We start from the raw sequence: 14,696 nt of genomic DNA, 5'->3' as shown, positions 1-14,696 counted from the left end.
AAAAAAAAAAAACCCACACACAACAAATCCCCCCTCCATTTCTCAGAAGCTGTGAAAGGAATCTGTGGTAGGCAGGCATGGTAAAGTTGTCATGCATAGCACATAGCAAGGGTGCTATCTTCTGTTTGTAAGTTTTGTGTATCTTTGAAGCCAGTTGCTTTTTGCAAGTTGTATGCATTTTAACAGGTTTATTTCGTAAGGTTCTTTACGACTGAAATAAAAATAGTAGATGTAGATTCATCTTGCTAAAGTCACTTGTTGGATATTCCTAGTACTATTTTTCTGCTGCATCATTGGACAAATTTTTCTTAACTCTCTATTACCAAGTCCTCTTTCCGTGATCAATAAAGCAATTGAAGAAGATAGGTTTGATATCCCTGACGTTCCTATGGAGGAGGACTAGATTTTTGATCAGCTCTCTATGAGTGGTAAGATATTAATTGCTGTAAATGTGATTGTCACTTTATCGTTTATATACGCACAAAGCTGCAACAAATACCGCAGACTAAAAACTGTACCTTTACTTTTTCCTATGAAGTATGTGATGGTATATTAGCAGTTTCGGATTCAGTATGGATAGAGACTGAGAGCTGTGCCACATGATACATGAGCATTCCTGTGTGGGCTGTTGGAGTTGGGAGTTGACTAGAGATATTGCAAGATATTCTTTCATGATATTTATAATTTTTGGTCATATCTTCATCAGCTTATGCCTAAATAGGTATATGCGACGAACCTCGAAAGTGTAATTGCCCTGGGTTTTCAAATTTAGTGTACCATGTAATAGCCCCGTGACTTTAAAAGTTTGAGAATCCCAAGTAGAGATGTGTACTCTTTTGGTAAACAGTATCAAAACAGACTAAACTTATTTACAAGAAACAAAGCATATACAGGAGTTGAATCAACTTTATCTTCCAGGCTTTGCTTTAGATGTCGATTATCTCTTCTAAATAATGTAACCTTTTTTTTCTCCAATCTTTTTGGTGAAAGAAACTTGTTAGGTCTAGTATTGTTACTGGGGTTTCACCAATTCACCTTTCCAAGCTCTCCAGCTCCCCTTTCACCAATTCTCTTCTCCGCCCTCTTTCATCCCGTCTCCAACCTCCCCGCTCCCATTTTTTTCTCCTACCCATCCCTCAACCATATTGTCATAATATTGTTCTCGACACCGGCATAGTAACATAACAATGAATGTTCACTGGATAACGCCGACTTCAACGAGAGACTTGTTTAGCCTGAGAACTTTATTCGATAATATCATTGGGGAAGATGACGGGCTAAAGTTTTTCTGCTGGAATCTTCTCTGTTAAGATCTGGTCTTTGGGGTGGTTTCAGGAGGTAAATTTTGGGAAAGAAAATTAATGGACGAGAGAGGGAAGGGATTAGGTTTATTGAGTCTTTCTACTGTTCTCATAATATTTGTTTTTCTGGTTTATTTCGTCACTTATGTTGCTTGAGATTCTTGTAGACTTAAGCTATTGTAGTGAAGATTATTCACATTTATTGTTTACAATCTAATATGGGTAAGAAAATATACTTTGCTGTTGGTTTGTCTTAGGGTTATGTGAATCTGAAGTCTATGGTTTTAGGAGTGTGAATTTCAGATTTCTGGATTTTCCAAGTTCATTTTACCACCGTGGTGGCCATTTGTGGCTACGAGTAGAAATGAGGCAAAACGGGTGAAGAAAAAGCAGGTTTACAACAGAAGTGGGGTCCACAATTATAAATGTCTAAATTTATATTAAAAATGAATATGTGGTGGCTAAAACAGTGACCTGTCATACATGTCATCGCGATTGTAGAACACACTTTGTAAGAGGTGTTTATTAGTTGCGTTATTATAAAGTAGAAGTATTTAAATGAGAATGGTGTAAGTTTATATACCGGAATGATAATCGGGTGCAAGTTTATGTGGTCAGTAAACAATTTTGCTGAAAAATAATGTAGTGTTGTCTTTGAATTGAATTTGACGTTTTCTTTAATTGTGGTTTTCTACTTTTCTTGGAGGTTAGTTTGTGCACATTTTAACTAACTATGAACACTTGTGCACACTTTTAACTAATATATGAGTACCTGTTATCAGACAAAATACCTATTGGGTAACTTCTATCAAATAGAATTTATCTAGTGTGAGCACGTGATTTTCCCGACTAGAAATATTCCTACAAAAATTAAAAAAATAGGCTTTTCTAGATTATTTTCATTTTTATAGAATTTTGTAGGATTTTCTTAATTAATTGTTTGCATTTAGTTGCATCTTTGTGCACATTTAATATTTTAAAATCATAAAAAAAATATCAAAAATATCAAAATCATCACTACATAGCATTTTTAGGCCTTAATTGCATTTAGAGTTTAATTGCATAAGTTAATTGTATTTTTTAAATAAAAATTATAAAAATTACCATAGTCATGTCTACATTTTTAGTTTTAATTAATTAGTGTTAAATTAGTGAAATAAGTAATATTAATTTTATAGAATAGATTAATTTAGAATCTAAATTAGGATTTCATTTAGTTTATTTAGGAGTTTATTAAAAATTTAAAAAAAAAAGAAAAGAAAGAAAAAATGAAATGAAAAACAAAGAAAAAAGGAGAAGAAGGAAATTATGCAATTGGTCCTGCCTCAGTTGGCCGAAAGAATACCAAAATCCGCCCCAAATTTAACCCCGAACCCGGTCTAAATCCGATCCAACCCACTTGTAAATGAAACGACACCGTTTCTTTGTGTTTGATCCCAGACGTTGGATCCCTTTGATCTAACGGGTCGCAAGTTAACACTCAAACCCCTTAAAAGTGTCGGAGAGACAGGCCCCCCCAAACCCTAGACCCCCCATAACTCGTCTTCCTCCTCTCTCAAAGCTTCGCCGTTCTTCGTCGCCCGGAAATCGCCTCACGCGGCGGATCACTCCCAAACCCAACCAAATCACTCACACTCCTCACCTCACCCTCTTCAACAATCGATCATCAATTTGCCCCAAAACCCCACTGAATCCCTCTAAATCCGGATATAAAAAACAGAAACCCTAGCTTTCCCTTTTTTCTGATTTTTTCTGAGTTTTCAAGACTCGATTTGATCGAAACCTACGCTAGTTGTTTGTTCTCGACGAGAACGATTGATTAGCGTTATTTTTGGTCTATTTCGAAAAATTTCAGATTCGTCGGATTCCGCTCAAGCCAGTCGTCCTTGTTGCCTACCCTAGGTATCCCTGTTCTCTTTGTTGATTTCCTTTGTTTTTCTTTTATTTTTTCTTTCTTCCTCGTCTGACCAGAATGCGCGAGTAATGTGTTCATTCGATAGTTTTTGTTTTAATCAGTGTTTAGTTTAGAATCCAATGATTAGTTTGACTTTAATTACCCCTTAGAACTTGCTAAACTGCGATTTAAAGTGATATTAATAACATAATTAGTTCAATTGCTTGTTAATCAGTTTGATTGCATGAGTTGTTAGTTAATTGGGTATCTAATTAGTTTGGTCTTGCATTACTGCTTTTGTTTGGATCCGTATGGTTTTGCAATGGTTCATTCATCGTTCACCTAAGGTTAAAGGGGACGTTTGGAAATAGAAATAACTTGTTAATTCAGTTGTTTGTGCTTATTTACTCTTTTGGGTGGTTATTTGTAATAAACAGAAGCTAAAGGGGTCTTAAAGGAACAGGAAAGTTTAGGGCATAGAAAATCAGAAATTAGGGTGGCTATTTGTGTTAAGCAGAACTTAAAGGGGTCAATTGGGAAGTAAAAATGGATGAATTTCAGGTAAAAAATATCAGAAGTTTCTAGTATGGGACATTTGTCCATTTTTAGTGTTAAAAGATGCTGAAAATAGGGTAAAAGGACAGCTGTACCAAAATCTGTTAAAAAAGATGCTGTCCTATCCTTTTTTACAGCTGACACCCTAAAATATATGCTGGAATATTCCCCATCAGACCCCCTCTTATTCTTATCCTTTTCATACCCCTACATTCTATATAAAGGACAGACCTCACACTCACTCACAGAGAGAATTTTCGCAAAAAAAGCCTCTGAGATTTAGACTATCTCTTTCATTTTCAAGACTGATTTTGAGACTCAAAAATTCTGGAAAATTTGAGAAGTCCTTTCTCATTTGGCAAGGAGTTTGGCTTTAGAGTTTCATTTGGTCTTGGGTTTTCTACTGCTGTGCTGTTTGTCTGCTGTTGTTATTGCTATTCTTCTTGCTGCTGCTTTTCTTCCAAGTTTTTCCAGAGATTTATTTTCTTCTTTTTCTACTGCTGTCAATGTAACGACCTGACCGGTCGTTTTGAGCTCTAGCGCGTCGTTCAGTAGTTTGAGGCCATGAGCAGCTTCACTTCAGGTATTATGACTTGTACGCATGGTCGGAATTGAATTTCGGGAAGTTCAGAGTTGATTTGGAAAGAGAATTCTCATTTTGGAAGCTTTAAGTTGAAAGAATTGACTAAGATTGGATTTTTGAGTAAACGACCTCGGAATCGGAATTCGAAGGTTCCAGTAGGTTCGTATGATGATTTCGGACTTGGGCGTATGTCCGGATCGGGTCTTGGAAAACCCGGGAACGTTTCGGCACCTATTGTGGAAGTTAGCATTTTTGGAAGAATTTCATAAGTTTGGGTTGAAGTGCATTTCAGCGTTATCAATGTCCGTTTGGGATTCCGAGTCTGGGAATAGCTCCGTATGGTGATTCTGGTGTTGGGAGCGCGATCGAAAGTGAATTCGGAGGTCCGTGGGTCATTTTTGGAGTCATTTGGCTAAAGATAGAAATTTGAAGGTTTTTGAGGAGTTTGACCGGAAGTGGACTTTTTGATATCAGGGTCGGAATCCGATTCCGGAAGTTGGAGTAGGTCCGTAATGTTGAATGTAACTTGTGTGCAAAATTTGAGATCAATCGGACATGATTTGATAGGTTTCGACATCGAATGTAGAAGTTTGAAGTTCTAAAGTTCATTAAGCTTGAATTGGGGTGCGATTCATGATTTCGATGTTGTTTGATGTGAATTGAGGCCTTGAGCAGGTTCGTGTTATGTTATGGGACTGGTTTGTGTGATTGGACGGGGCCTTGGGGGCCTCGGGTGTGTTTCAGATCATTTCAGGCTGTTTTGCAAGAGCTGATGCTGGTGTCTGGTGTTGTTTTTCGCGTTCGCGAAGATCCTCTCGCGTTCGCGAAGAAGGATTCGGCTTCAGGGACTCTGTTCTTCGCGTTCGCGAAGAAGGAAATCCCTGTTGCACAGGTCTGACTTTGGAGGCTCATATCTCGCAATCTATAAGGAATTTGGAGATGATCCAAAAATGAAAGTTGTAGCCTTTTGTGTCTAGTTTTCAGAAACATAAACCATTTAGCATTTGGATTTGTGTACAAAAATTTATGGTTGGTACACTACAGGCTGTCCGGGAAGATGAAGAAGAAATTTGTGTTGCACAGGGCTGACTTTGGCAGCTTATATCTCAAAATCTATAAGAAATTGGGGGATGACCAAAACATGAAAGTTGTATATTTTGGTGTCTAGTTTCAAAACATTAAACCATTTGTCATTTGGAGTTTTGTACAAAAAGTTATGCCCATTATACTAGAGGCTGTTTGAGAAGAGTTTGGAAAATGGTTTTTGGGAATTTTCTTCTTCGCGAACGCGATGGGTTCTCGCGAACGCGATGAAGAGTCGTCTGGGCAGTGTATAAGTGTAAAGAAATGTGTTTGGCTCATTTCATCTCTTTTCCTCCATGGGAGCCGATATAGGAGCGATTTTGGAGCTCCATTTTCATCATCTATGTCAAGGTAAGTGATTCCCACCTATTGCAAGTTAATTACTTGGATTATATCTAGATTTTAACATGGAAAATCATGTAAATTAGTAGAAATTTTGGGATTTTGAAGAAAACCTAGGAAATTTGCATTCTTGGATTTTGACCACGATTTTGGACATGAAATTGAGAGCCAATTATATATTTGAGTTCGTGAGGTTGGGGGGTAAACTTTATCTTCGAAAAATTTCGGAATCTGGGCACGTGGGCCCGAGGGCGATTTTGTCAACTTTTCGAGCGGAGTTGGGATTTTATATAAATTGAATTGTTATGAGTATTAGGGTGTATTTTCATTGGTTTGCCCATTACTTGGCTAGTTTTGGAGCATTGGGGCATCGGTCTGAGTCATCGGAAGGGGCTTGGAAGCTAGTTATTGGACTTCGGAGCGAGGTAAGTCTCCTTTCTAACCTTGTAAGAGGGAATTGTCCCCATAGGTGAAATAATTGGTTATGTGCTCCTATTTGTGGGGGCTACGTACGTATGAGGTGACGAGAGTCCGTGCGTAACTACTATTATGTTTAAGTCCGGGTAGCCTAGGACCCAAAAGCATGCTATACCTGAAATATTTGTAAACTTATAGACAACTGAAATTTGCCTAAATCATATCGAATTAGTAAAAGAATTTCTAACAAGGGTTAAACCTCATTTTCTTAAATCGTTAAAAGAGAATTGACTTTTCCTTGGATAAATGTTTCTTGATGAATTCTTAATTGACTGTTTGAATGGTGTGTATCTATGAGTACCTGCGTCGCACGTATGATTCGCGAGCAGGGTAACTCTATTATTTATATTTGACCGCGTCACACGTATGATTCGCGAGCGGGGTAATAGATGCATCTATGGTTCGCCCATTCGACCCTCTGGCAGTGCACAGTTTAAATATTTATTGGATCGGGCCGTACGACCTCGGCATGATTTGCGCATGCTTGTAATGCTTGCTTGAGATTTACAAATTGATATTGCCTCCCTGGTCTGAGATAAATTGATAAATAATGGATTATGAATTTGGAGACTTCTAAATATATAAAGGAATGCTTACTTGTTTCTTGACTTACTTGAGTTTACTGCCGTTTTTAATAAATCCATGATTATTCGCATTTAATATATTATTATTGGACCACTATTAAGTGTCGAAGTCGACCTCTCGTCTACTTCTTCGAGGTTAGACGGGATACTTACTGGGTACACGTTGTTTTTGTAATCATACTACTCTTGCTGTGCATTTTTATTGCCCAAGCACATGTATGTCTAGTGGCCTAGTTGGGCGCAACGACATGGTTGATACGGAGACTTAGGTGAGCTGCACCTCTCGAGACGACCCGCAACCAGCAGAGTCTCCTTCAGAGTATTATACTGTATTTTCTTTTCTGTCCAATTTGTATTCCGGACAGTTGTTGTGTTACATTATTTCCTAGAAACTGCTCATTCACTTGTGACATCGGGTTCTGGGATGATTATGGGTATCTGTATTAACTTCTAAAGATTCTTTTATTTATTTTGTAAAGATTATCTTTTACTAGCCAAATTGAAGGAAAATCATAGTTTTCACAATTATTTAAACGAGAATTTAATTAAGTATTTATGGTTGGCTTGACCGACAGCGGTGTCTGACGCCATCATGACCCTTCGTGGATTTTGGGTCGTGACAGTCAAGGTACAAATCTATGAACTCACATGTTTGACTTGGATTTTCTTCTGTGATTTCTCAGGCCTTTATGTGTCTTTTTGTGATGTGGTATTTTAGATTTCATGTAAAAGGTTGTAAATGTTTAAGCGTTTGGAATGGAAATCTATTTCGACCTTACTGTTGCATTACTACCCTTCAATTGCTTTAAAGCATGTTATCTCTGTTAGGCCCTGTTCTGATATTCCGGGCTATTTTGAGCATGAATTCTAATGCAAATATGTTCTTACCGCTGTACTAAGTAGTGTTGGTAGTAAACTCATGACAGGAAAAAGGCTATTGCTATAAATAAACAGGGCTGTAGTTTAGAGAGGTTACTACTAAATTTGTGAAGCCAAAACCCGACCATCAGAGGTGTTTGAAGTCATTTAAGATTCTCTTGACTAATTTTCTTAGATATTTGGGACTGTAATACGAAATTTTGGCATGTTAACGTAATTGAAATAATTTATGAGTTTAAATGTTAGAGTAAAGATTTGACTGCAAAGTAAAAATGCAAATGGCTGGGTATTAGGTTTAGAAGTTCAAAATCCTTGGTTTATCATGTGTATAATTTTGTATAATCTGAATATTCATGTATTAGTTGTATGAGTATTCTGGTTCTTAGATTCATCATGTGTATCTCTGCTATTGCAAGTTTTAGCATTTGAGTTGATTAATTGGCTGAAAATGAAGGCTAAAATTGGCTATTATTGTAAAGTGACTATCACTGTAAGGTCCAAAATTGACTTCATTCCCTATATGAAGGTTCCTCTTTTTGTCTGTTTGGTCTTATTACAGTATTTCTTAATGGTTGTGGAAAAATGGCACTAGTTTAGTAGCAATCTCCCAAATATAATATGAGCTAAGTCCAAATATAATATGAGCTAAGTGTCATAGCCTATGCGTCTGCCTCATTTTAGTCAGTCGAACCAAGTCAGGCCATAGACCTAAATTTTGTGCAAATAGACATTTAATCACTTACCTTAGATCTTCTCTCAAAGATGATACACTGAAGTTGTAATTCAAAAAAGGGGTCAACATTTTAATTGATTTATTCTATGCTTTGTCCATTACTCTATTTGAATATGTTTAGTTCAATTTGAGATTTATCCTTGGCAATGTTACAGTATGTTGGAAATTTTTGGTCTTAATACATTAAAGTCCATTCAAGTTTATATTCCATAATCTCTGACTTGTACATTCAAGTCCATTCAAAATTTTGAATCATCGTAGTTTGCTTTAGGCACGATTAATAAATCATCGTGGCCATGGGTATTCTCGTGGTATGGTCACGATACGTAATTCCCAATTCGAGTGTGAATTTCATGTGACTCGACCACAACTTCGAACAATAATAAAAATAAATATATTGTAAATCGCGGGTGCATTTCATGTGACGCGGTTTGCAATGTGTACCAAAACAACAAGTGTACGACAATTGTGACTTGTTCCAGAAATAACTCCATAAATAAATAAAAGCGGTTATAAAGTTAAGAATGCACAATAGGTTTAAAACATGTAATAAACCAGATAATTAGGCCAATTATTAATAGTTGAGCGACTGTGCTAAAACCACGGAACTCGGGAGTGCCTAACACCTTCTCCCGGGTTAACAGAATTCCTTACCCGGTCTTCCGTGTTCGCGGACCAACAATAGAGTCAATTTTCCTCGATTTGGGATTTAAAATAAAACGATGACTTGGGACACCATAAATTATTCCAAGTGGCAACTCTGAAATTAAATAAATAATTCCATTTCGTTTAATGTCACTTTAATTGGAAAAACTTCCTATTCCCCTCGGGAAAAAGGAGGTGTGACAGTTCTTGCGACTCTGCTGGGGATAAGAATCCAGAATCTTTGGTTCAGGGTTCAGAATTCGAGCTTAAAATAACTGTTATAGTTGGCTTTTATATATTATCTGATTTTTACATGTTTGAGCCTAATGTGCTAAATGCCACTTTTTACCGCTTTAATATTGATTGAACTGTATATAGACTATTACGAAACCCTTTTCTCTCTGAGTCTTCTAAATCTTCTGGGGAGTGTGTGCTTCGCGTGGCTTCTTTTCTGTTAGAGTCATATCCCAAATTTAGAACGAGGTTCGGACAAGTTGCAAAGCCGGTGAAGCTTCTGTATTCCCGGTACGCTGCCCCCCTCGGCTCGAGCTGTCTGCTCGGGTAAGCCAGGTCTAGAACAATACACCCAGGTTCTAAACCTAGAATAACATAGCCTCATGCCGGATCCCTAGTAGGAACACTTATTTGCATCACGTGCATTTGACTTTGGGGACTCAACACAGAGGTTGGTTCCGTCTAGGACAGGTGTACCCAAATTAAAAAGACCACCCTGATGCATCTTACGTGCTACTTGCACATTTATTTGCTTCGGCTTGCACGTTGACTGGGTTCTAGAATAGAGAAAAAAATAAAAATAAAAATGAAAAATACAAGAGTAAGAGGTAGGTATTTTAAAATTTTAGAAACTCTGCCAAATTTTGAAAAAAAAAGGAGAAAGAAAATAAGTCAATATTTTCAAAAAGTCATGTTTCCCCGTTCCGTCAAAATGACCGAACTACGCGGGTCTGATTCTCACCGGATGTGAGATACGTAGGCAAACCTCATCGGTTCCGACCCCAATTTTAAAAAAATCCAAAAATATTTTCCTTTAAGATCGGAAGANTTTTTCTTCTCTAGAAGTTTTTTTACGTTAAATTTTAAAAAAAAAAATTTGAAAAATTGAAATCCAAAAATATTTCCGCTTTTCTTTAGAAGTACTTATGTAAAAAAAAAAACTCAAAAATCCAAAATATTTTCTTTCTTCTTTAGAAAAAGAGAAAACAAATGAAAATTCAAACAAAAATATTTTCTTTTTACTTTTAAAATTCCCAAAGTTCAAAACAAAAGAAAAGGAATTTTTAGAAGTCTTCCTTTCAAAAAAAAAAAGAAAATTCGAAATCCAAAATCCTAAATGTTTTCCTTGTTAGAAGTTTTTGAGGTATGATTTGCCTATTTAAAAATGTTGAATAAATTAGAGAAAAAAAGAGTTAGTTAGCTCATTTACCTTGTCCCTAGTATCCCAGAACTACGCAAGATCTGATTCATGCGGCGTCATGATACGTAGAAATCCCCATCGGATTCGATCATAGCTATAAAATAAATTGAGTGAAAAATAAACTGAAAAAAAAATGGAGTGAAAAAGAAAGAAAAGAGTGACAAAAAATCAAAGAAAAAAAGCGACAAAAAATAAAAGAGTGACAAAAACAAAAAGACAAAAAGAGTGCCAAAAATAAAAGAGCGACAGAAATAAAATGAGAAAAATCAAGAGTGATTAAAGAGAGGCAGCAATGAAAGAAGCGAGGCACGGAGTGAAAAGGGTTAGTTAAGGTCGGGATGAAACATGCAACCGTTCAAACACATGGTAGAAGCATTTAACTGTTTATGTGCATTGCGTCCCAACGTGCGATTTTCTATATGTTAAGCGTCTCAAAGCTAACAAGTTTGTTGTGTGTGCAAAAAAGATAGGTCCTGTTTAGGTGGTTGGTTTTGTTGGGTAATCTGGCTTCCCATCCTTACTTCACAAGGTCCAAAGGAAAGGTTCCTATGGCCTCCGAAAGTCATCTACCAATTATCAATTCTGAGGATAGCCTAGTACTGGCTATTTTACAACCAGAATCAGCAGCTGCTGAAGAGAATAGGGTATTGTCTCCGCCTATTGGAAATGTGGGATGCCTGGTCTAATGGTAGGGAGCCGCTAAGTGCAATCCCTGGGTTCCCTGAGTTGATCCCCAGGTCAGGTGAGGCTACCAACGCCCCTGTGCCAACTCGCTCGTCCCATGCGGGCACCCTCCAATGCCGTCTAATGGTCTTGGCATGCCTTCTGTGGTTCGCCCCCAGGCGCCAGTTTCTAGGGGACCTCCAATGTTGTTCTCTGCAGCACCAGTATGCACCACAGCACAACCAATTTTACCACGGCTGTATGTTGAGCCTCCCATGTTCACCTTTCAGGGTCCACAACTTCAATCAGAAATAACATATGTGACCCCGTACTCCTTCACTCAACCTACGCAATATGATCTCTCGGTGGAGCAAGAAAAGGTTGTTAAAAATCCCGAGCAAGAGGAAATGGCTCGGAAAATGAAGAGCCTGGAACAAAGCCTGAAAAACATGCAAGGTCTGAGAGGCCAAAAGAGTGTCTCATACTCTGACCTCTGTATGTTTCCCCATGTCCACTTGCCAGCTGGCTTCAAGATGCCAAAATTTGAAAAATATGACGGGCACGGAGACCCGATCGCTCATCTGAAACAATATTGTAACCAGCTGAGGGGTGCTGGTGGAAAAGAGGAGCTGCTAATGGCCTATTTTGGGGAAAGCCTCACCGGAATCGCTTTTGAGTGGTATACGGATCAAGAAATTACCCATTGGCACGTGTGGGATGATAAGGCCCAAGATTTTGTTCGCCAGTTCCAGTATAATGTAGACATCGCTCCCGACAGAAACTCTTTATCCAATTTGAAAAAGAAAATCGCGGAAAGCTTCTGCAAATATGCTATCAAATGGCGTGAGCAAGCTGCCAGGGTAAAGCCTCTATAGATGAAATTGAAATGGTCACGATCTTTCTACAGGCCCAAGAAGCAGATTACTTCCAGAACATGATGTCCGTTATGGGTAAGCCGTTCACTGAGGCTATCAAAATTGGGGAAATGGTTGAAAAAAGTTTAAAAACAGGTCGAATCTTGAGTCATGCTGCTTTTAAGGCCACATCACAGGCAACTCAGAATGGTTTGGAGGGTTTGACGAACAGAAATGGGAGTGAAGAGGGAGCCATGATGGCTTCAAGCTCGAGGGGGGCCCTCAGGTCATTCAGCCAATCATATGTGCCTCCTATGGTCCCACCACACTATTATCCTCTTCAAGATGCTGCTTATGCCGTGGCACCACCTCCTTATGCGGTGATGAACGCGCAACTTTACACGCGGCCACCGCATTATAAACAAAACCGAGCTCCACCTCCCATAAATGTTCATCCTTACCAAGCTCCATATAGTCCACAACCAAATGTCCCCCAGTACAATCCTCGCCCAAGAGAGCCTTTCAGAAGGAATCAGTTCACCCCTATTGGTGAATCATACTCGAGCTTGTTCCAAAAGCTAATCAGGCTAGGTCTACTGCAGCTAGTGGCCCCGAACAGGCCGAACCCCGAATCACCCTCGCACCGAGCTGATGCTACATGTGAATACCACTCTAGAGCAGTGGGACACAGTACAGAGGACTGTTGGACCCTCAAAAGGGCAGTTGAAGACTTGATTGAAGCTGAAAGAATTGTTCTTCGGGATGAAGAGGCTCCTGATGTGATGAACAATCCCTTGCCTGCTCACAACAATAGGCCAATAGTCAGAATGATTTGTGAAGTTGAGGAATTTGATCCGGCACTGAAGTTCATTGCAGCCATTGACGAGACAGAAGAAAGGCCAAAAAACGATCGCCAAGCATGAAAGTTTCCCATTAGATGGGAGTCTCAGTAGCCAGTCTTGCTATCCTTTCTGCGTCCGGATTATCTCAGGGTGTGATCCGGATGTTTTACTTTATCGTCTTACTTTTCGATGTAAACCCTTTTATCTTCAAAAATTAAAAAAAAATTAAAAATCAAAAAAATCAAATGAAATTAATATTTCATTGTCTAGGAATGTCTCTTTTCTTAATCTTGTCATTTTTCTTATTCTCTTTTCAGTTCTGTTAATGCAGATTTTAATGACATGACATGCTTGCGGACTTCATGCCCAGATCCTGAAATGCTGTCAGACTTCGAAATAATGAATCAATAATCAGAATGCAATGAATATAGGTTTAAGTAAATAAAACAAAGAATCGGAACAAGTAAAGGAAAATTGGCTCCAGATTGGAAAGGACCATACAATGCAACAAGAGTACTGCCAAAAGAGAGCGTTGTATTTGGGACACATTGAAGGAAACATCCCTGAAACAACAGTCAACGCAGGTGCAGTTAAAAGGTATTATGTTTGATCCTCCATACAACATTAATGCTCTTTGATTGGGGTGACGAAGGCTTTCATTCTCGCTATCCAAACACTATCAACCCTTTGCAAACCCTTTGAGTCAGTTACTCTTCTTTGATTACCCTCTTTGGAACCTGAAATTGTTATTAAAAAAGAAAAAAAATGAAAAAAGAGAAGAAAAAGAAAGATACAAAAAAAGAAGGAAAAGAAGACAAAAAGAAAATGAAATGAAAAATGAAAAATGCAAAAAAAGAGAGAAAAAGGAAAGGAAAAAGAAAGAGAAAAGAAAACAAAACAGAAGAAAAAGCAAAACAAAAGTTTCCTTGAACTACGTTCGACTTGATTCCGAAAGTAGGCAGCCTCTCTCTGGGGTTCAGTCACACCAAAACAAAAATCCACATTTCCCAAAATTAAAATTGGGGCAGAAGTTACAATGACCCGACAATAGTTTTTCCTGAAAGGTTCCAAAGTTGTAATTCAATCCAAATTCTTTTTACCCTAAATCTCGTTCAAGTCCTTCCGATCAATCGGTAAAGATGCTCAAAATTGGAGGATATGGTTACTTGGATATAATACAATCAAATGAGAGAAATAAAATGAAAGAGTCTTATTGGCGGAAAACCCACACGGGCACCATAGGGCGATGGTAAGCAGAGAAATTGAAAGTGAGAGAATCTTTTTAGTGGAAACTCGCAAAGAGCATTATAAGGCGACAGTAAGAAGAGAAATGAGAGAGGTCAGCTGGTGAAAACCCGCAAAGGGCGCCACTGATCGAGAAAAGGGGATCCTCACAACCATAGGTATCGACATAGTCATGGCAAGGTTTCTCAGTTTTGAAGTATGAGTTATGATGAGTTTATGAGAGTTGGACTGTGTACACAGATCGGGTATCCAGTCCAAGAGGCATGTCATGTTCATTGAAGTCCGCATGTACTCCAGATAAGTCCTTCTTTCCTTTCCCCGAAAGGGACACCTCTCGTTTAAATTCATTATCCTTTCCATTGTTTGTTTTTCTTTGAATCCCTTTGGGTCTAATTCTGTTCCGAATTAAAACAAAGAAAAGATGGCAAGATTGGTTTACAGGATTTTGTTTGACAAAAGCCAATATTCAAGAAAGCACCCAGCCTCAGCAGGTTCATCGAGTCGACCTCGACTAGCCATGATGGCCGATGCTTTGGAGTTGGAAAATCCTGAAAAGAAAGGAAATCAAAGTCAAATGCCCA

The 14,696-nt window shown here is 38.3% G+C and overlaps 1 protein-coding gene across 3 annotated transcripts in view; it reads left to right on the top strand.

Annotated features, from left to right (window-relative positions):
• The window catches only part of LOC109229254 (bystin), an 8,008-nt gene extending 6,432 nt beyond the window's left edge, over positions 1-1,576 (top strand). The window contains exons 11-12 of one of the 3 annotated variants that reach the window (XM_019394634.1): positions 324-428; positions 1,559-1,576. In XM_019394634.1, coding sequence (XP_019250179.1) covers positions 324-403 — 80 coding nt within the window. In that variant the 3' untranslated portion in view covers positions 404-428; positions 1,559-1,576. Of the gene's footprint in view, positions 1-323; positions 429-538; positions 918-1,558 lie in introns of those variants that run through there. The other 2 variants (XM_019394635.1, XM_019394633.1) reach the window with 2 other exon arrangements.

This window comes from Nicotiana attenuata, chromosome 7 (genome assembly GCF_001879085.1).
Source record: "Nicotiana attenuata strain UT chromosome 7, NIATTr2, whole genome shotgun sequence".
NCBI lineage: Eukaryota > Viridiplantae > Streptophyta > Magnoliopsida > Solanales > Solanaceae > Nicotiana > Nicotiana attenuata.
This window is presented reverse-complemented; position numbering and strand designations above follow the sequence as displayed.